Source organism: Ambystoma mexicanum, chromosome 6q, assembly GCF_040938575.1.
Source record: "Ambystoma mexicanum isolate Mex_15411 chromosome 6q, UKY_AmexF1_1, whole genome shotgun sequence".
Lineage (NCBI taxonomy): Eukaryota > Metazoa > Chordata > Amphibia > Caudata > Ambystomatidae > Ambystoma > Ambystoma mexicanum.
In genome coordinates, this window is record NC_090937.1 from 407824234 (window position 1) to 407852021 (window position 27788).

Consider the following 27788-nt stretch of genomic DNA (forward strand, 5'->3'; position numbering starts at 1 on the left):
GTGGTCCCCTGGCACTCTGGTGGATCTGAAAAAAAGGGGGTCAGTTGTGGTACATTAGTAGGACAAAGTTTGGATAAAGAACAATGGAGCTGTGATGTGCTGTTAGCAGCTTCAGTTCAGTTAACGGCGTTCGCTGAGGATTTCGTGTGGTATTGCAATGCACAAATCTTAACGTCCTTCAACCTTAGAGCACAGACCCTATTTGGCTTTAGGGATAGGAAGAACACAGTTAACACTTAACCTATACATTCGTATCTCAATGCACATATACACCTTATTTATTTTTACTAAGTGTTTGGCTTGAAATAAACCTTTTGCTCATGACATTCAAAAGCATGGAATTCCATGTCCAGCAATTACGCAGATTTAAGTGTCTCCATGTTCTTCAATGTTGCCATTAGCATACATATTAACTTTAGAAATGTTATCAACACCGGGGTCAATTATACTCTCTCTACTTGCAACAATCTCGCCCACCAGTGATCTGCAGATAGCAAAGGTTGCTCATGAAAGAATTTCCCCAATATCATTGTTCTAAGTTCTGTTAATGCAGAACAGAAGAACACCAGATGCTGCAAGGGCTCTATAGAGTCTTTACATTCACACAATCTGCAATCTTGATCTGCCAATAGATGTTTGTTCCTTGCTCTCAAGATTTTATGCATTGGAAATAAATGTAATCGAAATCTCAGAAACTGAATTTGATAATAGCTGTTTGAAAACTTCTTCTGATACTTAGGCGTTGATTGATAGCTTCTCGCTTCGGGGGGAGTATCAGCAAATAATTTGAATGATTGCCTTTGTGATTGTGTTTCAATCCAATCTCGTCTACAGAGTTGGCGTTTGAACAAGAGCGGGTTTGTGATCAGGGTGTCATCAGACATTTGTAGGTTCTGTAGAATCGCATCACAAATGACCCTCCATTCCTTTAATACTGGGTCAGAACCCGTGTTCATTGCTCCTTTTATCATTTAAAATCCTTTCGTGGGAGTCAGTGACATATCCTTCCTATATAAGGATAAAGTTTTCCATACCACCAATGCATAGAGTGAAATTAGGCCCAGTTCCATTCGGATCACTTGAATTGGTGTGCTTTTTGGTATATCAAGGATTCTTTTTCAAAACATGCCCTCTAGGGCTAGCCATACTTGGGCAGGCAGTGCAAAGAACAACTCTGTCATAATAGGAATAACCTTCATCCGATAAAAGGAAATTAGTGGTAGTAATGAAAAGTGGCAGTACCTTTTTTGTATCACTACCCCTTGAGATGCCAGATTATTTGCCTTATTATGCAGGATTAGTTTTCTTGAAGTGTCTTTCACACTTGCATTAAGGCACATCCCAGGAAAACCAGTGAGCTAACTTTTACTAGCATGTTGTTATTCAAGAACCGCAAATGTATTCATGATTTGATGTTACATGCTGGGCAATTACCAGGATTCTTGATTTTTGTGTATTTTTCTTTAGGCCGTTCGATTTGACGTAATCTTACAAAGCATTCAATTGCCTTTTTAGTCCAATGGGAGTTTGGTCTACTAAGACTAAGTCGTCCGCATATAGCAGCCATACTATTCCCCAAACGTCAACTTTTGGGGCAAGGCTTCTAACCTTAGCCTTTGTTTTCTGTATGTACGATATGAATAGATTAAAGAGTGCAGGGGCAAGAGGACAACACTGCTTTAATCCCGCTTCAGTTGGAATGTTGTCTGAGAGCATACCACTCGTATCCAATCTTACTCAGAGTGATGTTTTGGAGTACAGGTCACCAATGGTCTCCCTCATGTATTTTGGGAAATCCCAGGCTTTCAGTTTAGACCATAGTTTAGGGCGGTCTACAGTGTCATAAGCCTGTGCAAGGTCTATGTAGGCAAGATAGATCTTCTTTTGTTTTCCCAAGCTTGTTTGTGCTTTCAGAATGTTAATCAGGAATATGTTCAATGATGTACCCACTCATTTGACAAATCCTATTTGTAATATGTCAAAGGTGTTAGCTTCAGTGTTCCATTTTTTTTATGGCCTTTAAAACCAGGGCTGCAAACATCTTTCCTGCTACGTCAAAGAGGGCAATTGGCATGTCATTTTTTGGGTCTGGTATGTTCCCCTTTTTGAAGATTGGCCCCACAACAGATGTTTTCCAAGATGGTGGGATTCTTTTGGTCTTCTTTACATACTCAAAAAGCTGGCTTAGAAAGGACACCCACAGGTCAGGATCTTTCTTTATCATTGCATTTGTCATGCCATCTGGACCCGGGGCTAGAGAGCTGCTGAGCTTTTGTATTAGGGCTAAGATGTCTTCTTTGGTAGTCTGGAAAGTCCATGACTCTACACTTTGGGATTTACCCTCTTCCTTTCTTTCAGATTGTTCATCAATGGAAAATAATGTGGTAAAATGTTCTACCCACTCTTCCGCTGATACTGCATTGATAGTCAGGGCCAACTGCAGTGTATTTTGTGAGTTAATAAGTTGCCATATTCTGTGTTTATTCTTCCCTGCGATATGTTCCAGCATTTGTTCTGCATCTCGCTGCATTATTAAGTACCTTTTTGCCTGCACCCAGTTGCGGCATTGTTGTTTCAATTTTTGTGTTGTTTCAATAGCTTCTTGCGACCAATTGCATCTTAAGTTTCTTAGGCATTTTTTATGAGCATTTTTTAGTGGCAACCTGTTTATCATAAGTATGTAGGTTGGCAAATGAGCGTTTGGTTCCAAACTTTCTGTATTCAACAATGTCCCTCAGGATTTTCGAGTAATCCGAGGTCTCCTCTGTATGATCTTTCTTTGTTAGCTCCACCTGAACCTTGAATGATTTTTACAGATGGTCAATTCTGGAAGGGTATATTAACAGCCGGATGCGTCCTGCCAACACCTCTAGTGATTGTGAATAGTATGACTCTCTTCTTGATGTTAAACTTTCCCAAGTGAGTTTTAGTATGCTGTGATCACTTTGGATTGTTTGGATTGTTTGGGTGATATCTAGTGATTTAATTTGATGTATCATGTTATCTGATATGAAGATGTAGTCTAGGATCTTTGATTCCCTCCCACTTTTCCATGTCGCTTTAGGTGGAATGTCTCCGGGGGTTTGTCCATTCAGCAAATTGATGTTTCTGCTGATCAAGGCTTCTCTGTTTGTTAGTATGTTGTGGTTATCATCAGAGCAATGAATATTTAGATCACCACACAGCATCAGAATAGGGTCTATCCATTGTACCAAGGGGGTGTCTATTACGTCTGTTATGGTATCTATGAAGCTTTCTGCACCAGCTGACATGCAATTCCAATATAGATTGAATCGGACCATGATCTTTGGACTTTTTGGATTTTGACTCTCCATTTGTAGCATCATCATTTGGATGCATGGTGTGGGGTTGAGGACTGATATTACCTTCATGTCATCCTCCTGTTTTAAGGCAATGAGTAATCCTGACATTGGTCTTCCCTTCACTGCTTTCACTGCTGGGTTCAGGGGTACAATGTATCCATCTAAGATGGGTGCTTTCCTCATCCACGTTTCCAGCAGGCAGATGATGTCGAAGTGATTATAGATCAGTTCTCCCCTCCCAAACAGGTGCCTGAATCTCTCGTGTTCCAGCTTCCCAAAACTATATTGTTTATAGTGCTGGGTTTGGACAGTTATAATATATCCTTACTAAGTGTCAATGCATTAGCCAGCCAGTTCCAGTTTCCTACCTCGTTGATATGGGCTGTGTTCAGTGCACCAAAAATGCCTTCTTTGACTCTTTGGGTTCCTTTCAGCGTATTTGTTAATCTTGCTTCTTTATTTGAGTGTTTCTAGGTCTCTGATTGGAGCTCCATTGGTCTCTCCCTCTCTACACATCAGCTTCTTTTAAACTCAGGAAGTTTCGCCTTTAGCTTTCCATTGTACTCCTGATCGAGGTCTGATGTGACTGGGTTAATTTCTCTCAGATCAAAACCCATTGGTTGCAGTTGTGGAGCCTCATCCAACAAGAGCTGTTTTACTAGTTTGGATGCAAGGTATATTAAAACCGTGTCAAGCTTTCCTTCTTCCGGAAAGTCTATTATTATCAGGACCTCTGTTGTTACTGCTCTTAATTTTGGGCTGTAGTGCAGTAGCCTAAGAACATTAGTTTGTTTCATAATTAGGCCACCATTTAAATGACGGATCCGTTTCGGGCAGTTTTAATGGAGTTTTACCTTGTTTGATGTTTCTTTTCGTTTTAGGCCTAAAGGTGATTTGGTTAGGGTCTTTGTTTACATTTCTAGTTTTCCCTCATCTTGATGTTAAGTCACATCTTTTTTGTTCCATGGTTCTAAAAGGAGAAAGTGGTATTTTTTCCACCACTTGGTCCAATGCTAATTTAGAGTTTGCCATTGTATCCCGCTGGTTGTTATCCAGGCCATCAACCATCGTCTCTAAATGCAGAGGTCTAAATATCTGCTTATGATTAGTATTGTCAGGTCCTGAAGTTCTCTTGTTTACTTCTCCAGGGCCACTAGTCTTTAATTAGTAGGAATTTGTTATTTCTGGTTAAATGATGCATCCTGGTGTGAGCTTCTCTTGATGTTGTCTTCAGTGATCAAAATGGGTCCCCACCATGTGCTTTGAGAAGAGGGATGTAAGGTTTTCCTAGTATTCCTAGTTTGTTCCATTGTTCGAAAAGGTCTAATAAAGGTCTAATAATGGTGTTCCCTTAATCTTTGAATAATTCATTGGTAGAGGTCATGGCATTACCTCGTTTGTTTAACGAGGTTAGCACTTCATATTTTGACATCTCTTTTGATGTAATTTTAGATTTGTTTTGTGAGGATTTGGGTTTTGAGAGGGTAGAGTTGGGCAGATTTGGGCCGTCCAGTTCAACTGTTTGGACTGTGTGTATATTAGTTGATTCATACTCTTGATCTTTTTTTCAGTAAACTTCTCTCCTGTACCATCCTCTCCTTCTGACATGGTGTAGACAAAGATATACAAGAGGTCTTCCCCAATAGTATTGGACTGTCTGGATGTGGTTATGTGATTATCCTCCATGTTTATCCATGGTTTGTGTGACTCAGACACAGCTTCCTGAGATGTTTGTTTTTCAGTCTTAGTTTGTTATATGTCTATTGAGTCCTCTGGCAGTACGAGGTTTCTTATGAGTGTACTAGATTGATTCGATTTGCCTTTTTTGTCAGTTTTTGATGTTTGTTTTCCATGCTGTTACTCCCCCGTTCGTAGTTTTCGTGGCGTTTCCTCTTGTCATTGTAATGGGTCTCCCACTAATTTTCAGCAAAAGGGGGGCTTATATTTTCTTCTTTCCCCTTTGTTTGCAAAAATATTACATACTGTTTCTGTGGGGCGGCCTTCTTACAATTATCATGCTCCTGATGTTCAATATTCTCCTCTCTGGTTCCTAGTTCGGAGTGCTGTCAAGGCCGATAGATTGCTCATCTCCACTCTTAAGTAGATCAATAATGTTGTTCTTCTCCTTGTCGGGTTCTGTGAGTACAGTTTCATCAGCTACTGTAGAGACATTTAGTGAGACCCTGCCTCTTGGGTTCGTGTCTTGATCCTGGTTCTCATTAAAGTGGGGTAGTCTTGTTTCCTCTGACTTTTTCTTTAGCAGCATTGACATTTGTGTTTGCCTCTTGATACGTCTTTAATTTTTTTCCTTAATGATGGGATCTAATATACTGTGCACAATGTGTGACCTGCGCTTCGCTTTTATCCAGGTTATTTTGGATGGCTGCAACAAAGCCTTCCACGAATAACATCTTTGAGTGTGTCATTGCTATCATTGTGGTTTGATCTTTTAGCTGATCGTTGATACTTTCGTAAAGTTTCATGATTGGAGCTAATACGACTGACAAGATTGTAATGATTTTCATGTCCATGTTCTCTTGGGCGTGTTGAAGGCCCTTTTAATTATTTATGTCCAATGGTTGTTGGCACTTATGTGCAATAAAGGAGTGTTCTTTCGGAGAGTGGCTGCCCTCTTAAAAGTGGGCGAACGCCAGACTTCACTTGAAAGCCTAGGTCTTTTGTTTGTTTTCCTTTGTTGTCCAGGCCTTATACTGTCAAACAACTCATAGTTTGTGTCCCAGATATTGGTGTCTTCTTGGGTGTTTTCCTTACTATGAACGACTTTTGATTTTCTCGGGCTGGTAGTATCCCCAATAAGATTTTGAGTCAGGGTTTGCACTGCTTGTTCTAGGTCAAAGTCGTGTTCAGTCCTGTTGGCGGCTAGCACATCTCTTTTCTCTGCAGTCGATCTACTAACATCGGTCAATAAGGAAGGTCAGTCCTCAGTTGTTTTCTGGGTGTTATTTACCTTGAGCAACTGGGTATCCTGGGTTAGTAATCTGCCTGTATCCTGTTCAATGAGTTTAATACTGTCCAGAAGGATGCTGTCGGGCACCTCATCCACCTTCTTTTCAGTGAGTTTCCGAGCCTGGTTTCTCCTTCTCCTTCAATTGGGGTATCCCGTAATGGAATCTTTGGTTGTTAAAGGGTCCTCTGATGGAAAGACCCCTCGGATGCCTTAATGACTTTGTAGCAGTCAGATGCAGTCCTTTAGGTTACAGGTTGTTCCTCGGATGGCCAATCTTTTGATTTTCCTAACTGGAGTAGCAGCCGATGTATTAGGAGGTTGAGCTGCTTTTAATACGAGCCCCTCCCAGTTTTTTGTGTCATTAGATAGCGCATTTGACGCAGTCCTCATTGGGACTGTAATGGGTGTGAATACTGTTTTTAAAGGAATATCAGTGCAGGATTTATCACAATGTGTCTTTGTTAACTCCCATGGCATGTTCCTGCTCATTAGGCTAAAGGTTGTTGGTCAGTGATGTTTGTTCATATTTCCATACATTACTGATATGTGTGAGCTCACAGCCACCTTCACTTTCACGCTCACTTGTCAAAAGAATTGCGGCTCTCGGTTTATCTATAATTGCGCTGTTCTGGCAGTTACTTTAACAGAGATGTCAAATGGGATACATGCTCGTGTTCCTGAAAGCACTTCAGGCTGTTTCTGTTTGTGCGTTCGTAGAGTGTTCATTGTTTGCAATTCAGTACTTTGGTTTTGATTGCTGGCAAGAACTCTGAGAGCAGTTAAATCACTCACTTCGATGTTGAACTGTGAGCCAGGAATCGGGGGGACATGTGAGGAATCCACTTTTTGTTGATGAAATAAAACAGCTCAAGTAGCTGTTATAGGATGTTCAAGCTGGCAATCTGCATAGGCAATGCCTTTCTGCACCGTCTAATCTTCCATTTTTCATTGGATGGTCACTCCTCTCTGCCTCCTACTACCACCAGCAGTATCTGCAAAACCTCTATACGCCTTCTTAGCCTGCGTGGATTGCGCAGACTGCAACAAAACTCTGCAGCCAAACTCAGGGCCCGCTCCGTGGCGAAGGGGCATTTATGAAGAAACGCCTCCCTTTCCAATGAAAAGTTTGCAGGGTAGAAAGACTGCAACAGACCACACATTGCAACACAACTGCAGCCAATCTACGCACGTATACTCTGAGAGGGAAGGTTGGCTAGTTAGCTTTTATAGTGCTTTTGGCAGTTTTCAAAATGGTGGATAGAAGAAGGCTCTGGATTATTTTAGCCAAAATGGGCATAAGAGTAGGTTTATGAAATCTCTTAATGATGTGGCTTGTGGTGCTGAACAGAATGTAAAAACGATGGATGGCTCTAAGAAAGCAAGAGAAAAACCAGCCAGGTGTGTGAAGAGAGTGACTCATATCTGTTAAACATCAACAAATAACATGTGTAGACACGGCCTCTGAGCATAATGAGAATGTCCAGGCTGATTCCTCAACTGATGCATCTGTGATGTCTCTGAAATGAACTGAGACTGAAAAACGATATTCTTTTTAACTTTAAGGGGCCCTGATGATCCTACGTTCTTACAGGGCTCAAGTTCCTTGCCATTAACTACATGTATCATTTTTAGTCTTTTTGAGCATATGAAGTCACTTATTAACCGCAGTTGCTTGCTAAATCTCTTTGACCACCTTCCTGCTCTTAGAGTACTAGAAAGGGAAGATTTTGACTATGTTGAACAAATTGAGTCCCAAACTTCCCCCCTAACCAAAGTCCATTGCCAATCTTATGAGGTGGCTGCCCTGGTTAGGGGAAATGTAGAATCCCTTTTAAAATGGGAATATGATTTAGATTGTGATGCTGATGGCTTAGTAGTTGGCAACATGGAGGTGTGTTCAGACTAAGAAAACCTTAATGCTGGGTGAAGGGCCTGGGTCAATAGAGTCTGTATCTGATCCCCTGGTATAATCCAAGGGTTCATCATCTTTGATTTTATATCATATTCAAATCCAAGAATACGAGGGGTCATTCCCACTTGTTTAAGGATGACGGCTCAGTGAATCTGCTGGTAGCAGAAGACATTATTTTGCTCCAGGAGACATGGCTGATACAAGAGGCCCCATTTGATGGCTGTACCTGTTATTTTAAGAAAGCTAAAAGGGGTGAGTGGAGACGTCCTTATGGGGTCCTGGCAATGTTAATATCGAATGGCCTAAGATCTAGAGAAATTTTGGCCGTTTATGTGAATTCTAATGTATTAATGGTGGAAGTATCCATATTTGTGCACTGTAACATACTGGTTGTGATTATCTATGACCCTCCAGGGGCATGGGCATGGAGGGTATTCAATATTGTATTTATGAAACGCTGTGTGCTAGACCGTCCCAGTGAAATAATGACATAATTGTGATTTGTGGTGATTTGAATGCCAGATTTATAACCTATTCCGCAATGAATGTTGAAAAATGGTGAAAGGTTTTGTTTGAGATCTTTCACAAGAAAAAAGCCCATTCATGAGTCAATTCTTTGAGGACTTAAAGCTATACATGCTTAATGGAGCAGTTAAGGGTGATGTCCCTGCTGCGACTACATAGACGGGTGGTTCTAAATCCTCCACCATTGACTATTTCTAGTACTGCTGCTGAGGCGAGTGCTCTCTTTGCTGATTACAGGAACCATGCTATTCTAACTTTAAGGTGGGAGATGGACGCTGTGTGATGCAACAAGTATGACAAAGTTGGCTCTGTAGTAGTTAATGCTGGCAGAAGTAGGCTGGGCTGGTCCGAGAAGAATCTGGACTTGATTAACAACTTTATGTATGCTGTTCAGGAGTAGTATAACTGGCTTGGGTTTTTCTAACCGGATAGTAGAATGGATAACTTCAATTGCATTCAAATTCTTACCTATGAGAAGTTGTCGATTTCTCAAAGAAGGGAATCCATCGGGGCGGATGTATGGTAAAAAGATTAGCCACGCAGAGAAGGTTATGAGACCTGAATTACTTAGTATTAGGATATCTAGTGTGACTGAGATTGACAAAAAGGCGAGTACCAAAAACGGCCAAGAAGTGGTATAGGAACAGGGTGAAGTGTGAAGACTTCTTACTAGAATGTAGCTTGGCAAACCATGCTGGAGAATATAAAATCTGGTGATAGTAAGAAGCTTTGGTCCTTGTATAATAAAATTACACAAAAATGATTGACGGCTTTAATATTTTGTATCAATGAGGCTACTTGGAATGGATTTATAATCAAGAACTTTGCCAGTGATAATCAGCCTGCATTGATTAAAACTACTGTTGGTCTAAAATTTGATCAATCTGCCTTGGTATATATTATAAAGGGCCTTAAAAAGTCCCGGGCGTCTGGGTCTGATGGTATCTGTAGTATGGTATTAAAATCTAATCCTTCTTATGGGGCAGAGATTCTGGGCATGCTGTTTGATACAATTGTAGATAGTCAAAATGTTCCAGACTCCTGGAGGATGTCTCACCTGATCCCTGTCTAGAAAAAAGTCAAGACAGAGGATCCGGAGAGTTACTGGTTATTGACACTACCTGATGGAGCAAGCAACATTTTCTCAACCTGTTTACTGAAAGAGATAAACAAGCCAAAGCCATGGATAATATGGTGCACTGCTGGATGCAGCCTTATTGGTGTCATGCACATTTATATACTAAAGCTTGTCTCCACCATTATTTCTATTTTATTTATTTATTATTTATTAACAGTTTTTGTAACATCACGCCACGTGCCCATGGGCCTCAGGGCGCACACTAGGAAGACAACAAGACAAACAGAGAGGCACAAATGTCATTGGAAGGGACGCAAGGAGAGAAAAACAGGGGCGGAGCTCTGGATCCAAGTAATGACTCATGAAGCACGGCAACCTAGTCGGGAGGCAAATTGAGCATTCTCTATGCTTTCGAAACTCCATATAAAGATCATATTGTCTGGGCGAACGGAGTTGAGGGTGTTGTATGGAGAACTGTTTTGGGTCTGACGAATGCAACTCCAATTGAGGATGTGAGTTGGGCTTGATCTCTTCGTCAACTATGATCAAGATCAATCAATGTAATCTTCATGTTAAAATAATGAGTGCGGTTGAAGGTACTTTATTGGGGATAGTGAAGACGGCTCTTAAAACCCATAATAGTGCCGTTCTGCAAACGTTTAAAATTATACATGGGGACTTATTTGTACTCATTGTTAGAAAGACTGTTTTGGATCATGGTACAGGTGCAGTGCTGAAATCATTCAGAAACAGCACAGACAAATGGGATTGGCCCAGTTGTCATGATAAAATAGCTCAAATGAGCTCTCTTACTACCTTTGCACAAATGTTTTAAATTTTAGAACCCACATCATTATATTCGCTTTATTCCATCTCCAGTAATGAGAAGGTTGTTTATGTTGCTCAGATTTAACAGGTTGGATGTTTTTGCCAACAGTGAAGTTTGGCTTAGCATTTTAAAATGTAATAATTCATGTAGTCTGTGCCTTGACACTGATCAAGCTGAAACTATTAGACATGTGACTACTTTGTGCCTGGCTATGCATAAGACCTATCTTCTATTTTATAGCAAGCATGTGGAAAGAATACATGTAATAAGAAGTGAGAATTTCTGGTTGAGATGTGTATCAGGTTTTATTATGGGCATGTCAATAGCAATTGTACAAGTATGGAAGGTGGTGGCTGTTAGGTTGGCAGAAAGGGGACCTAACTAATCTGTGATTAATTTTAGTTTTACTTTTTAGTCAGTTGGTTTAATGGCAATTGCAGGTTTTATACATTTTTGTTGTTGATTAGTTTTATTGTTTACTGATATGTATTCTGTGATGTAATGTATTTTCTTTTACATGATGAATTTTGAATTTTTATGAAACGTTTTATAACTATAAAACACACAAAAAAAGAAAATATATATCTATTAAAAGCTCTCCATTCTAGTGCTGAGTCTGTAGTAAAACTTGATGGGTTGGGAAAGTGTACACAGATGTTTGAGATGCACAAGTGAGTACGTCATGGCAGTATATTGGTATCAATTGTATTCATCATAGACACAAGTGAACTAAAATCTATCCTGGTGGAGGAGCTCCATCCCCATATGTCCCTTGAATAGGATCCCCTAGACACTCCCTACTGGCTTATGCAGGCCATATTATACTGCCGGAAGTACCCCAGAGCCCATTCAGCTGATAATATACACATACTCCAACATCTGTAAACTTTGTAGTGGATACTCTGAACGCTGGTCACCTCCTAGGGACATCAAAACGTACTGATTGATTGATCCTCCCAGGAACGCCACTCTGTCCAGTTCCCCTTTCCATTGCACCCGCTGAAAGGCACCCATTGCGGTGTGGATGGTTCTCTGGCTCACGTCCACTTTCCCTCTACCCCTGAGTGCCTACAGGATTGGCTTGCCACCCTGTCATTACATCACCCAGTGTTGTCTTAGTTGCTTAAGTCTTCCTGGGATGGGCAGCATGAGCTCCGTCTCCCTCTTACCTGGCCTGCAGGGTGTTGATCCTGTGCTCAGAGCAGGTTTCCTGGGAAGAGCCCATCCTGGGGGCATCCCTGCTGAATGTGTTTGCCTAGGACATTTTTTCCCTATCTTATGCTTATCATAAAAGGGTCCCCGAGCCGATAGTACACACAATGCATCCATACCCCCACATTTCCCCACAAGGCCTTCTTTGATGGTGTGACTGCAGTTTGTTTGTGTACATGTGTTTTTCCCCCAGAAGGTGCCCGTCCCCTCTTTCTTACTGTCGAAAGTGGTAGGTGGGTCCCCCTATCTGGTGCAGAATTATCACCTTCAATACACCCCCCTTCGATCGATCTTTCGATTGACATCTCCTTCCTCACCCGTTTCCTTGTGCACCCTTACCAGTGTGATCCTGTTCATGTCCCCATTCTCTTCGTACATTTAGGTTTTTTCCAAATACTAGTAGCTTTGCCCCAGCAGGTGAGCACTCACCCTAAAAGCCCTCATAGTTTTCTAAGTCTTGTGGGGGTGCTGTAAAAATGAACTCTAATTCATCCTCACTCTCATTCACGCTTTGGGGCTTCTCCCCTAACACTTTACCAAGCTCAATTTTATTGCTGACATTATGTTACATGCTTTTCTTTGGTGGCAATAGCACCAGTAGATGACCCACCAACTGATGCAGACAGCGATGAGCATCACGACGAGCACAGGGACAGTTATTTTTAACATTGCTGCTAGCCAATCTGGGACCCAGGCAAATAATGCTTCCAGCCAGGTGCTTGATGTGATGTCTTGTGTCTCTTTTATCATTCTGTCATGTAATCATTCTTTCATGTAATGTTCGTATCTCCTCAACTGCCTCTGTAAGTGTTCCTTTGGCTGCGTCTTTAGCGGGTATTGCTGTGCAACATGTGCTCCAGATTTATTGTGGCACACGCCACCTGCCATAGCAGTCATAAGGTCCAGCATATAACGATTTTGGAGGGCCATCAGTCGGAAAGGTCTGAGTTCTTTCCGCACTGCGTTCAGTCCTTTTTCAGTTGCATTAGCCAATTGGAGCAGCTCATGACACGTTATCTGAATCCATTTCCTGTTAGTTGCAGTTTGCTACCCAGGAAGCAAGAGTGAGCTGAAAAACACAGACAACTTGCTGAAGAGCCTTAGATGTGGTGAGATAGTGTCCAAGCTCTGGGTGGATTCTGCTGATATATAATGGCTGGCCCTCTTCCTCGTGGTTATCTTTGGTTATTCTTCTCATGTCTCCATTGGACCTCTTGCTTTATTCTTCCCTGTCTGCATGGACAGCTTGTTGAATGGCACCAAATCTACATGGGGCACCACCAATGCAGGGCTAAGGAGTGTCACAAGTGCTCAGACTCTTTCCCAATTTGGTGGCAGGTAGCATATGCTCTTGTCCCACAGGCCGACCAAACATCCATCACTGCTGCGGTCCCTTTCTGCAACATCATGATGCTCATTGTCCTCTCACAGCCAGTGTTCATCCCCAGCGCCATATCCAGTTTGCTTTGAAACACAAAGAATACTGTGTGAGTGGTTATATGTGCACTGGGCGGTATTTTTCATCTATCCATGTTAAGGCATGTACATTGGTATTTCATATTTTCCTACACCACACATCTATTTTCTTCACCACTTTCTCTTCAAACCCCACCAGCCCTTCTGCACGGCACTGACCCATCCCTCTTTCCCATTTCCCATTGTGATATACTGAACCTCGGATATGCATCAGGGGTCTGGTGTGACAACCATGGTATATCATGTCCTGTTGCAGTCTTTCATAATATTCTCTTGTGGGCATATACTACCTGTTTTCCCCTCTCTGTCACCCTTATGTGATATATTCTATTATCATGTGCTTGGTAGAAACTCCCTTGGCCATGCTTTCTAGCTACATAAAGTTGTCTGCGTACACTCCCCCCCCTCATCTTTCCATTTTACTTCAATGGTGTGCCCCTGGAACACAGAGACATATGTTTTGAACAGAGACATATGAATCAGACATCACCCTCCCTCTACTGTTACCTCCTGTGACAGGAATTGTTTTGGTGTCCCTGCCAGGTTTGGGATGGGTGAGCAGCCATAGCATATGCAATTGGTGCTCCACATCCCACCCTCTTCATCTCCTCTTACCATACATATTCAGATTCAAGGTTTCCCACCTTGCCAACAGCACAGTAAAATCCTTCTATACTAGATATACTCTTTTGGTGCGTGTTTCCAATCCACTATCAGCAGGCGTACTCCTACTATCCCTATGCAGTAGGAAACAGAAGAGGAGGAGAAAACAGAATATCAGAGCAATCCACTCCCTATTATATTTGCATCAACCCTTGTTCTCCTCCGATTCCCCCTATTATTCTCTTGCCCATCTTCTTTTTCATTTACAGGCCTTCTGTAGAGTCTTATAGCAGTGCAAAAAGTCAATGTTAATCAGTTTATACTTCCCAACAGGTAACAATTTGTCTTTCCATTGTGCTGCCGTTGTCTTTGTGAACATCAGACATATAGATCCATGCTCTTCTTTCCTTTATCTTCTTCGCCATTTGGGTTGCATAGACAACTTGAAATGGACCGCAAAACCTTGGTTTGATCCACTTTCTTAGCACATTGTGGCTAAGAACTATTTCACCAGGGTAGAGAGGGTGTGCTTGCGGGAATTCCTCTTCCTGTTGGGCACTTGTGTGCTTGTCAATATTGGTTGGCCGACATGTAGGTTGCTGAACCTGGTGGGAGATGTAGCAGAGGACATTTGTAATTTCTGTCAAATATGTTTTCATTTAATCTCCGAGGATTTGAGAGCTAGGGTTAGCATCCGAATTTGAATGTTTAGGAGGGACAGGCACATGCATCTTCCCACCCTTTACAATTTAGTCTGGAGTCAAGTGGTGATTCACACTAGGTGAGTTGTGAAGGGCAAAAAGAACAAGGGGGAGGCAAGAAAGACAATTTTGGCACAGAGAAGAGGTTAGCGTCTCCAATAGTTCTTCAAGTAAGCCATTGAGCCTTTCAACAATCCCTTATGAGTGAGCAGCCATAGAATATGCAATTGGTGCTCCCAATTGGTGTGGCCGGTACACTGTGCAAAGCTTGTACTTTATACCTAAGAGGCACATACTTTCTTTAAAAAGGTTATTGGTGAAATGCTGGGCATTATCTGACCTTATCTCTTCACATACTCTCCAACTTGGAAGCACTTCCCTCACCAAGAGTTTGGCAACATATTTCATGTCTTTTTTTGCATAGGGTCCTGCCCCAAGCCAATATGAGAATGGAGAGACAACAGTACCTGTAGGAGGCACATCTGTCTTGCATGTCAACATAGTTGGAATGCAAGTGCCGGAAGGGCCCTTCTGTCCGAGGTATGGTTCCCTGGTGGTTTTCAAAGTATGACCAGACAGTTTTCCATGAACTCCACCCCTCTATTATGCAAATATGGCACATACCATCCTTCAATCATTTCTGACACTATACTTTCTTTAGATGCATGGGTGGGGAAGTGCAACTGTTCTAGTGCTACACTGAGCAATTTCCCGGACGTTACAGGATTCCCTGTGCTGTTTTGCCACCAGATTAATTCTGTGGGTGAGAGTGAACACCCATGCTGTACCCATACGTCTTTTTCCTCTTTTGGTGCTACTCCTTGCAGCGCTATAATTTGGACACTGGGTATTGTTTTGAAACTCTCCTCTCTCTCTTCCGCCCCACCCCCTACCTTTTTGCTGCCATAATTTGGGCTCTTTCCTTTGTCCCTCTGTACTGTCTTGTACTTCCTTCGGGGAAGTAGTCTGCTTCCATTGCTGCTCTGTCGGCTATGTTGGTTCCTACTGATATTATGTCCTGTTTACTTGTGTGAGTAGCGCATTTTATTATTACCACTTCTCCTGGTACCTTTAGGGCCTCACTCAACTATTTGAGCAGCTCTGCTTGTTGCACAGGAGACCTGCCACTTCTTCTGAACCCTCTCCTGTCCCACCTCTCTAACCCTGAATGTATTGCTGATGTAACATTGGCGGAATCAGAAAAAAATATTAGCTGCATGTCCTTCCATCATGTTTAATGCACTGATCATGGCCACTAGCTCTGCTGCTTGTGTTCAGGGTAGTCACTTTTGGGATGCCCTTACATATTCCCCATTTATGTTGGAAGACATACCACTCCAGTATGTCTTGTCCCTGTCTTCAGGCCTATACTCGAAGACCCATCAATATAAACCATGTCTGCCCTTTCTATTTCCTCTTCCTTTACCTGTATGTTCCCTCCCATTCTGTCCATGTGTGCTGCGCAATCATATATGTAGTCCCCTTCAAATACAGGTTCTGCTATGTAGGTTTGCTGGGTTGACCACACAACACCTCACCATCTCAATGGCTGGTTTGTCAGTATTACTTCGTAGCCTGATGCCCGCTGAGTTGTTGATGTGCTTTTTGATTATTCTAGGGTGGCAAATAGTGAGTGCTCCACATGCAGTACTACGGGGCTCCCCATTGTGATTGTCGCTGCCTTCTCTATTGCAAACGTTGCAGCCGTGAATGCTTGTTCACAGGGGAAGTTTCCCTACATCACTGGGTCTATGCCACAGGATTGTGTGCCTGTGGCTTATTTGTTTGAGGAACGCTGTCATCACTGAGCCATCTGAATGTGAGAACAAGTAACATTTTTCGCTGTATTTTGGGGTTTCCAGTACTGCTGTGTGGGCCAGTGCTTCATTTAACTCGGTGAAACTCTCATTCGTTTCCATCGTCCATTTTAGTTCTCTCTTTTCTTTTTGTGCTTCCTTAAGGCCCTGCTGTAAGGGTTTTGTGAATGTGGAGTAATCAAGCACCCATGTCCTGCAATAGTTGCATAGTCCCAGAAACCTTTGCATTTCCTTCACTGTGCGTGGGCGAGCTGTGGAGTGAACTGCCTGTAGCCTCTCTGGTGTTATCCTGCACTCCTCAATGGATAATATTTGTCCCACATACACAACCTCTTCCTGGCAATAATGCAATGTTGCTTTATCCACCTTGTATCATTTCTCTGCTAGCAATGTCATAAGGTGTACTGAGTCTGCTCTTCACTCTTCCTTTGTCAACATACTGAATCACTGTGCTCGGCATTTGTACATTGCACAAGTCCATCTGGATCACCCTGTTAAAGATACTAGCTGACTCGCAGTACACTTGAGGCAGATGAGTGTGCTCGAATCTGGTTCCATGATATGTAAATGTGGTAAGTATCTTCAAGTCAATGAACGTGAAGTACTTCACCTTTGTCGGGATACTGCACAATATTGTGGCAGGGTCAGGACCAAGGGAAATTCTGCCTAAACCACATTGTGCAGAGGGCACAGATCCTGCATAAAGTGACATGACACACCCTTTGATTTATTTATCGGGTATATCACTTTGTTGCATGGCAATGAGGATGCCTGGATGATGCCCTGTTGCCATAGTGTGTGTAGAGTAGAGTATATGCCCTCATCTGCTTCTCTGGACAATGGTTATTGTTTTGCATGGGACAGTAATGCCCCTTCCTTTAGTTTTATTTTCATCGCCCCCACTCCTTTCAGTACTCCTGCATCATGGGGCCCCTTGGTCCACAATTTCTCAGGTACTTTTTTTGAAATCTTCTTCTGTGTGTTTGTTCCCTTTTTTTCACTAACTACATTAGCGTTGGTAACAGTTTTTCCATTACTTGAACTGGACAGCGTATCTGTATCAAAACAACATCTCTCCCTCCTCTTCCTCATTGGAGAAAAATTGTTCATCCAATACTCCCGTTATCGTCAGTGTGGGGTTGATGCATAGCACTCTGCGCCATTCCATGTTGTCATTGTCTGTCCCACATAGGATCATCATGTCTTTGTATATCACTTCCTCCTCTAGTTGTAACACAACTCTTGTCCCCTTCATGTCATCCTTCTGGGTCTGTGGTCTGAACCAAAATTCTGAGGCCAATAGGAATACCTTCTCTTGTATCCTCAGGACCCATCTTAGAAGGATCTCAACCCCACGCAGGAACATTCATGGGTACAAGTGCTGTGCCCACAGGGTGCTCTGTGCATGCGCTGCCAAGAGCATCGCAGTCATGCGTTTGTAATAAATGCCTGGCATGGTGCACACCAGCCCTTTCTCCATGAATGATATTGTTATGTTTAGCTTGCTGAGCAAGTCTCTCCCTAGTATATTGATAGAAGTGTCTTTGGAATAAAGTAGTGATGCTACAATATGTTACATCACTATTGTTAATGCTAAATCTTTTGCATCTGGAGCCGTGACCACCGCACCCAGATAAGCCCTGCATATCCATCACCTTGTTTGATAATGGGAATTCTCCCTGCCGTTTGTTGGTTGCTCCTGTGTTTATAAGAAAGGGCAATTCTCTTAGTTGTATTTTTAATGCTACCTTAGATTCCTCTTCAGAATCATCAGTTCCTGCTAGGAATGGGCATGCCGAGGCTTTCTGTCGACCCCCCTATTGTTGTGGGTTACTTGGTGGGATAGGGAAAGGATTTCCCCTGACAACACTGACCCCATAGTCGTGGGTGCTACGCACTGTCCTAGCACCACTGCAGTCCCGGCTGCTACTGCAGGAGTTTGTGTCACAGCTGGGGCAGCTATCCCACCATCCGTTGTCGCTCCTTGAATTTGTGTCCCAACCTGCTGTGTAGGCATCTGTGCTTGTTGTAATTGAGCTGGATGAATCTGCATCTGTTGCCACTGCGGCTGTATTGTGTGAATCCCGTTTGCTGTGCCACTAGGATTGCCTACACCTGGGCTTGATGCACGAAAGGGCAGGTGCGTGACAGGTGCCCCGTGTTCTGGCATATATAACACGTCCGGAGACCCAACCCATATAATCTATATCCTCCTCTCCTCATTGTGGATACCCTCTTCCCGTAGAAACAAATCCCCTGTGCATGTCATTCAGTTACTGTGGGGTTTTCCATTGTGTTGTGTATTGTGGCTGCATGTTGCTCTCTTGCTGTGGTATGTTCCCTGCAGGAAACCCTCCCTGCAGTGCGGATGCCACTGCTGCAGCATCTGGCACAAGCATTGACACTTTAATTGCATATTTTGCCAGTTTCTTTTGAATCATTTTGTTTTCTGCCTTGGCAGCATTTTCTGCCGCCTGCCTCTCACTTTCATGTTTTCGTTTGCAATAATGCATTATCGTTGCCTGTATTTCAGGCCAGCCCTTAGCTTCAATGCCCACAATCTTATCTAGTGATACCTGTACTTCTGTCAGCAGTCTCTTTATTAATATGTGATAGAACAAGGGTGTGCATTAATTCCTGGACCTTTGCGTCCTTTTGTCCACAGATCCTGCACTCGTTTTATGTAATCAGCTGGGTCATTGTCACTTTTCATTTTATAAGCCATTATCGTGCCCAGGTCATAACTATCAGGATGCATGCTTCTCAGAACCTCCCAGACGTGTGCTCGACATTTTTTTTTTGCTCCGTCATTTGTATTTTTGCTTAATTTTACCCCTTTGTATCATGCCAGGTTCCATATGTTGTCTGCCTTCTCTCCTATGATGGCTGCAAATAAACCTTTCATGTCCCCTATCACTGATGTTACTCCTGCAATCTTTTTCTCGAGTGCATGTCTCCTCTACCTTTCTGTAGTAATGGCATCATTCTTGTCTTCGGACCTATCCCCCCTCCCACCGTTGTCGCTTGAGTTATTCCCATTTTCACCTTCCCTACCCTGCTCTGGAGGGAGGTGGACCAGTCCCTATCGCTTTTGTCACTGTCCCCTCTTTTTTGCTCTTCCCTGCCCCTCCTCCTTGTTTTGTTGGGCGTCCATTCGTCACTGTCCCCATCACTCCATTCTTCCCTTAGTTGTCCTGCATCTGAGGCCACATCGTCCTCATCCCCTCCTTCTCTTCTTTCTTCTTCCCGTCTTCCACTTCTTCATCTAATTTGAATTTTATTCTCCCTGATAGCCATCCCCCCTTGTCTCCCTTACTTTTTCTTCGTACCTCCTCTTCTATCGCTCTCTCTGCCTCACTGAATAACACATCCACCCACTGTTGCGTATTCTTTTCTATGTCCGCTGGGTATTTCCTCTCTCCCCTATTGTGCAGTTCTTCCCTGCATGCCCCTCTGTCTTTTTCCTAGTATTTCTTACAAGATCCCCTCACGAGGTTTCTCGCTGGGGGTTGGTATACCCCGCTGCGGGCCGTAATGACGGGAAGACACCATAGGGCCGGAGTGGAGATCTCAGTCTACTCCCCCCACGTAGTCTCATCTACCACCTTTTTCACTTTTCCCCTTTCCCACTTTTTCCCCTTTCATTTCTGTTCTGTCTACTTTTCAACTTGTAGCCCTCGTATTTTGTTAGCAAATACGAGAATGTATTGTTCTATTATTTTGCTGTCAAAAGTTACCTCTCTGGGCTATGCATGGAAACACTGACCTGCAGTCTCATTGGCCCATTGGAAGTTGTACTTTAATAGTTTATCACAATATTGGGGCAATTTTCGGCACTTATGATCCAGGGGGCTATCTAAAGAGCCTAATATTCCCCTTTCCCCAATTGTTTTGTTTTATACCAGCTACCCTGTATTTCCTTCCCCCTCTTCTCCCGTTAAACACACACTCACTCCCACTCTGACCTAGCTCAATGTTCACTCTGGCTCTCTCCACAGGCCCAACCAGGCACTCCACTCGTCACGCTGGCCCTCTCCCTAGACCCGAGGTCCAACCACTCACTCAGTGTTAGTATCCCACAGTCCTCTCCACGGGTTCACTGTTCCCTATGTTAGAACATGTATGCAATGTGCCTCTTCTGCACTGCCTGCACACACCCACCGCTACAATTCCAACTGGACTATTTTACATGAGTTACCTCCTGGTGTTGACTCTTCCACCACTAGTACACACAATAAGACAGCACTAACTACCACACGCGTGTGACTCTCTATAATCCCAGAAGAAAATAAAGCTCTATAACACAACTCATATCCCAATGGTGCAAATATATATTCGCTGATACCAGGTGCAACTACCGTCTGATGGTGGTTTGACAAACACTACACTCCTCTCCTACTAAAATACAGGCATGCCCACACTTGTGTCCACTCCCTATTGGATAGCACGCACTAATTTCTATGTCTACTATGCTGATTGTCCTCCCTGCTTGAGGATGCGTTCAAGACACCTTAAATATTTCTCCCCCGCTGTGGGAATGCAACCACTATGCAGCAAGTTCTTGCACAGGTATACTCAAATCCAAGAGACCCTAGAGTCCCCTTGGCACCGAGCCTCCAGCACAAGCTTACTCCTCCCACTGTATTTTCAAACATTCCCAAGAAATGGATTGGCTAAGCTACATGATATCCTTAGGAACATGAGACATCCTGCTTCTGGTGTAAAGGAACACATTCACACAGTACCTGCTGGATATCACCCTTTGCAAACCTTATAATGGATACTCTGAAGGCTGGCCACCTCCCATGGACATCGAAACGTACTGTTTGATTGGTCCTCCCAGGAACACCACTCCATCCAGTTGCACCTTCCCATGGCCATCCCCCGATAGGCACTCATGGCCATGTGAATGGTTCTCTAGCTCAAGTCCACTTCCCCACTACCCATGAGTGCCCACAGGATTGGATTGCTGCCCTGTCATTACATCACCCAGTGTTGTCTTAGCTGCTTAAACCTGCCTGGGACGCGCAGCTTGAGCTCCGTCTCCTACCGCCCTGGCATGTGGGGTGTAGATCATGTGTTCAGAGCGGGTTTACCGGGCAGAGCCCATGCTGGGGGCATCCCTGCTGAATGTGTTTGCCTGGGATATGTTTTCACTATCTTGTGCTAATCATACAAAGGTCCCCTGAGCCGATGGTGCGCACAATGCACCCCTACCCCCGCATTTCCCCGCAAGTGCCACGTCCCCTCATGCTTGCTCTCAAATTTGGTAGGTGCATCCCCCCTATCTGGTGCTGAATGATCACCTTTAATACAGTAGAGTGGTTCCCAGACCTTTTCTGGAACTTTTAACGTTAGGTTACCCAGTGTAATCCAGACATGGCCCCCTTGCTCACTGTGTTTAGAGAGGCACAGCTTTGCTTTGCAGATGAGGCCCGACTAGGCCGAAAACCTGTGTGTGGGGTTGCTGTTGGTACTCTTGTTTAGAGGAGACTTGCCTAGCATTTCGGTGCTGGACTGCTCTTTTGGGTGGGACGAGAATGATATGCAAATGGATATTTCTGCTCTGTGAAAGGTTCAGTGAGCTAAAATCTCGATCTAGATCCTTGCGAGTGTTCATCTTCCCAAAGAACAGGTTATTTGGCCCCATGTACTTATAGGGCCAGAGGAATACACTTCTGACATTATGCCAAAGGAATTGTATCATACAAGGCAGATTTTCAGCCTGACAATCTTCTGATTTTTACGTCCACGTTAAAGAAGTTAAACATTTGTAAGTGTTCTGCAAAGGTTTTTGCGCAATAGAGGGACACATATTTTACATGGGGACATTGGAAAGGGGTAAGAAAGTGTTCATCTTTTATGTTCATCCTTTAATCCGCTTTCAAATGTAACCCATGAAGCATCCATTGCATCTGCATACAAAAGCTAACACATACATTCAGTGGTGTTTATGGAATTCCACCAGCAGGATTCCAGAAATGCTACTACTCCCACAGGAAAAGTGATTGTGTTGTAATTCAGCAGATTTCTGGAAATGCTGAGCAGGCATTTTACAGTTCACCATGTGTTTGGAAATACTGACAAGTGGCAGTGGTATTTACTGACGGTGGTATGCTGGCGCGCTAATCCACCCCCTAAATCCACCTAGACTATAATGACCACGCCCTAAGTTATTTTTTCATTCATGACTTGAATTCATTAAAATGACTGTCCCTAGATTACCTTCAATGTGAACTCTGCTATTTAATTCTTAACATGTGCTGCTTGATTTATAGTTGAGTTAGGTATTCCCGGGACGTTATGACATAGATCTTTGAACCTCTTTAACGTGCATGAAATCCTATCACCCTAATGAAACAACAACAAAAATGATCTCTTCAGGGTTTTCAACTTTTGAATCAAAGCGCATGGCCACCCCCATGTATGATGTAAGTTGAATAGAATACAAAAACAACCATTTAAAAACCTTAGCAGCAAGTTGCTTCCACAGACGAACAGTGTTGAATACGTATCTGAGTGCAAGGGCTCTCTCCCACGGTGGCTTTCAACAGATAGAAACACACATTTAAACATGTCTCTCTTGCACCTCTCCTCTAGGTGTTACCTGTGACCCACACCCATTTGTGGAAAACGCACTCTCCATTGCAACAGGCAATGAGTACGGAAGTAGTGTGATGTTCGTATGCAATTTTGGTTATCACCTGGTTGGGTCACAGAACATCACCTGCCTTGGCAGTGGGTTATGGAGCAACCCCACCCCTTCTTGTAAAGGTAAGCAAAAAGAGTGTTTTCGGGTTATTGAGAATAGTTTATATTCTTGTTAATTTCACCAAATATGTTGTGAACCATCTACAGGAGGTCTGCTGCATACACATTTGGCAGTGTGGAGACACTCGCGTATAATTAACTACTTGTAGAAAATTCGTGTGAATCTTTTATTCTTTCATATGTGTAAAAACACAGGCCTCATCACGAGTTTGGCGGTAACCCTTAAATGCGGCGGCAACGCTATTACTGCCGCAATTAAGGGGCCACCAAATCACGGGCTTGGCAGATTCCGCCCCAGCTCTGAGCTGGGGGCAAATCCGCTGCAATTTTGCTGATTGGGCCCAATGGGGAATGGGAAATTCCAGAATGGGCCCAATGGAGAATGGGGACTTACTGTTCCGCCAAACCCGTGATCCGGAGCTAATAGCGCCAGGGGGTTTGACGGTAGGGCTAATAGCTCCGGCGGTAATAGCGCCAGGGTTAGCGGCCAACTCGTGATGAGGCCATTGTGTTACCTATAGGGAACAGTCACGCGTCTGACATTAGGACAGGTTATGAGAAGCTTAAATAACAGAAACGGGGGGTTATGTGCAAAGACGGTATTGTTAGGAACTGTGAATTACTTCTGGAGAGAAACTATCAATTCACAATGAAGTTACCTGTTGTAACACTGTCTTACTCCTGGACATTGAAGAGGAAGTAACTTCTTTGTGACTCGTCTCACAGGTCTTCCGCTTCTTCGTGGAAGTGGCTGTCCGGAATGTTAAGCCCAAGGCACTCATAGAGAGGCTCCCCATCCACCGAGGCAAGGGAGGAGCTTTAAGGAGATGTCTTCGTGTATTATTGTGTTAGGTTGGAGAAGGAATTTCAAACATGATTGGATTAGATTAGAGCTATATATATATATATATATAGACTTTATGGGAATTAATTGTTCAACTCATCTGGAAACAAGAATGGGAAATGTACTTAAAAAACTTTGCTCCACCTCTCGCTGTCTGACTTCTCTTCTCTTTGGTCCTTTTTTTCTCTCTAGTCTCTTTCTCTCTGTTCAACTCGCTCTCGTTCCTGGGAGGTGCACACAGTACAAACTGACCCATTTTCTTCCCTGAAAAATGTTAATTTCAATGAATTGGTACCTCTCAATCATTTCACCCCAGGAATATTGTAGTGTATATGAAATTGGCTAACTGGAACATTGTAAGTACCTTGTCTCCTTCTGGACTTCTGCTACTCCGCTGTGGCTCTAAGCCCAATGAATATTAATAGGAAGCACAATAATTGTTCCCTTGAAATTGTGAAACCCTAACCCCACTCGGTAATATGAACTCCGGTAGGTTGGATATGCCCACATTTCACATGTGGTAAATGAAATGTACCCTATCATCATGACAGAGAAAGGTGAGAATAAAACCAATGGACCAGTGTATGCACCAAAGATCATTTTTGTGAGAAACTTATTCTTTGTGTTTAATTCCAGAGACTATGTGCGAAGCACCAGTTGCACTGGAAAAGGGTCAGGCAGACTATGTGAACCTCACTGCTGGCAGCAGAGTGGAGTACAGCTGTGAAGAAGGCTACAGCCTGGAAGGGGATCCTTATGCGGAGTGCATGGAAGACGGCTCATGGAACCCGCTGCCTCCTCTGTGCAAACGTGTGTGTTTCATTTACCTTCAATTAGACCATCGGAAACAGTCAGGGATTTATTAGCAGCTGATAGTGTGTTTACTGTTTTGGGCAGATGAACTGCTATCAAACCAACAAGGTCTGCTTTCATGGTTGTGTCCTGTGGTACCTACACAATTAGGAAACACCTAAAAAAACTTAAATTTCCTCTATAAGCTACACACACTGTTCCTCTTTTCTGCTGAACTTGACAGTGCCTTAATGCCCTTGTACTTAACTACACTAAAACATCTTAAATTCGCAAACATATCTCAATATGCATCTAGAAAGTTTTGAAAAGGAGCATAATTAAACTTGAAATATGTGTTTCTGGATTCTTTTGAGGCAATTCCTGTAGAGCACTAACACAACTGCAAAGTAACTTTGAAGTTACTATGCATAAGCCATTTCTCTTACAACCTCACAACTTTGACTGACTGCTGCCTTGTTGCTTGCTTATGCCAGGTTTGCTTCTGTTGGTCGTTTTTGCCCAAATCAACACCCTACTGATCTCAGAGCCACGCGTGCATTATTATAGCAGCCATATAGATTCTCTGCATCCTGAAACACATTGTGCATCAGAGAGCCACGTTCCACTTTTTGAGATGTGATTGAAACATCTATTTTTCACTTTTATAACAAACAACTCAGGACTGAGATATTGCAGTTGGATCAGAGTTAGCCTGCAGTGGAGGTCGCACCCTGGGCATGTCTGCAATGGCTTCCCTGCCAAGGCAGCAGTACTGAATTACATGATTTCAGGACAGTGTTGAAGCATGGCAGCACTACTGCAATAACTCCCCTGCTAAGTCACTATCACCACCTCTGGGTCAGAACACCAGTATCATCATTCATCATTAGGACACCATAAATCGGTGGTGGCAGCGTGTGCCCCAGTGGATTTGCCACAATGAAACACGGCCGCTTCTTTCTGCCTTTGTGACAAATGCATTGTGATGCTGGCATACCTTGTCACCGTTGAAATGTGCAATATGAAAGAAAGCAGTTATCCAAAATCTGTGTGTTGCAGTTAGACTGAATGCAATTTTGATGAAAGATAAAGGCCAGCCTTGTTGTGCCTATTGAGTGTTTTTAACTGACCACGGGGAGGTGAGCTTGATCTTCTCTAAGGACGAACTCATTTAAAAAGTATTATGTTTTATTTTCTGTAGCCAACCCCTGCCCAGTGCCTTTTATCATCCCAGAGTATGCAGTCGTATCTGAAACAGAATTTTACGTGGGCCAGAATGTGTCCATTAAGTGTCAGAAGGGATATCAACTTCACGGGCACGATGTTATGACCTGCAACGCAGACGAGACATGGACACAAACGAGCGCCAAGTGTGAAAGTAAGTTGTTAGGAGGAACTTTCCACTTTTTCTTTTTTTGTAACGTAGGCTGTGAGGTCCTTTATTTTAACAGATATGTTCTAACTCTGTTGAGTTATACATATACTTGCAACACAGTCAGAACCCCTGCAACCCACATGCAAAGAGAACTGCATTGGTAAACATATTTTCAATTGTTGTTCAAGCTCCCTATCAAATTATACTAGCATTTATTTTCATTTCAGATGATGCACTTCTTGAATACTTTTGATCATCAATAACTGGCCACCTACAAATAAATTACAGACATCCAGTCACTTAAAACACAGAATCATCCAATGCAGGTTAAATCCGTAAGAATGTTATTCAGACAATCACACACGTTAAATACATGAGTTTTTTTTTTTTTGTTGAAATCACTAGATTATGGTATTTAACATGTTTATTGTTGGTGCTGCAGACTACCAGAATCGAGTAGCTTGCAATACTGAGAAGTATCTGTAAACTTACCTGTGCGCATTTAATGTAGCTAGGGATGTAGCTTGGAAAGTGGTTCCTTAAGGTAGGGCAAACCAGGGAAACCAATGATAATCTCCTAAACCAGTGTATCTAGAGATGGGAATTACTAGGCCAGAATTCCAATTTGTGGTTCCTTTGGCTAAATGTAGTGTTTCCATACACTTTGTGCTGGCGTTTTGGTTTAAAACACGTTCTTTTTGCTGCAGTGCCCCTGAAAAAAAAGCAGTTTTGGCATGTTGCCCTTAGTGGGTCATTTAGGCTACCTAGGCAGGAATACTCCCATAGCAACCCATTCTGTCCTTGGGTGAATTTTCGCACTAAGAAAGTGTATTGCAGAGAAGTCTGGTGGCAGCTAAGCAAGTTACGGTTGGCTTGTGCACTCAGCGGCCTATTTACCATCTTGGTAGACATTTGCCCCATTTGGTGCCAAACTGACTGCACCCATGCCAACTTGTGCTGTGCTCTTCCTTTGTTTGTCTGGATTTTGAGTGATAGACAACATGGTTGTTCTACCTATGTAGATTCTTTGCAGAGCCAACAAAGGCACAGGTTTGTGACTGGTGGCTGGTGTAAATTGGGTGGCGGCGTGTGTGTGTGTGTTTATGATAGGTGTGTCTGAGCGAGAAGAGAGTTTGGTTCTCTAATCCTATAAGGATAGTCACCAAAAACCTTGAAAGGTACATGGCTTTGGATTGGTGAGCAATGCTAACCCTCTTCCCCTATTGGTGCGTATAGGTCTGGAGATCCCAGGCTATTCTACAGATTTGTTTCTACATCCTGGAAGAAGCTGGAGAAATGAGAAGTCATTGTGTATCCTGCTACAGGCTGGACTGTTGTTCTCCTAATCCTCTTGATGGTGAAACTACGCCTCTCTGTGCTGCAGGATCTTGTTTTGGAAAATCCAGGCCAGCTGCCATCTGGTATCACTTAATGCTTCCTGGTGTTGTAATAAACACCTCATTTCAAGTGAGAGCGCCCGAGATGCCCCACTGAATCATGGGTGGTGTGTTGCGGCCCCTCCTACCATACATTCTCCTGTGGGGACATTCTGGCTTCAGCCA

General features: G+C 43.2%; 1 protein-coding gene across 2 annotated transcripts in view; it reads left to right on the forward strand.

Annotated features, from left to right (window-relative positions):
- Positions 1-27788, forward strand: part of SVEP1 (sushi, von Willebrand factor type A, EGF and pentraxin domain containing 1) — a 1471106-nt gene that overhangs the window by 1369764 nt on the left and 73554 nt on the right. For both annotated transcript variants that reach the window (XM_069630907.1, XM_069630908.1), the window contains 3 exons: positions 23045-23218; positions 24696-24869; positions 26053-26229. In XM_069630907.1, the coding sequence (XP_069487008.1) occupies positions 23045-23218; positions 24696-24869; positions 26053-26229 (525 nt within the window). The remainder of the gene's footprint in view (positions 1-23044; positions 23219-24695; positions 24870-26052; positions 26230-27788) is intronic.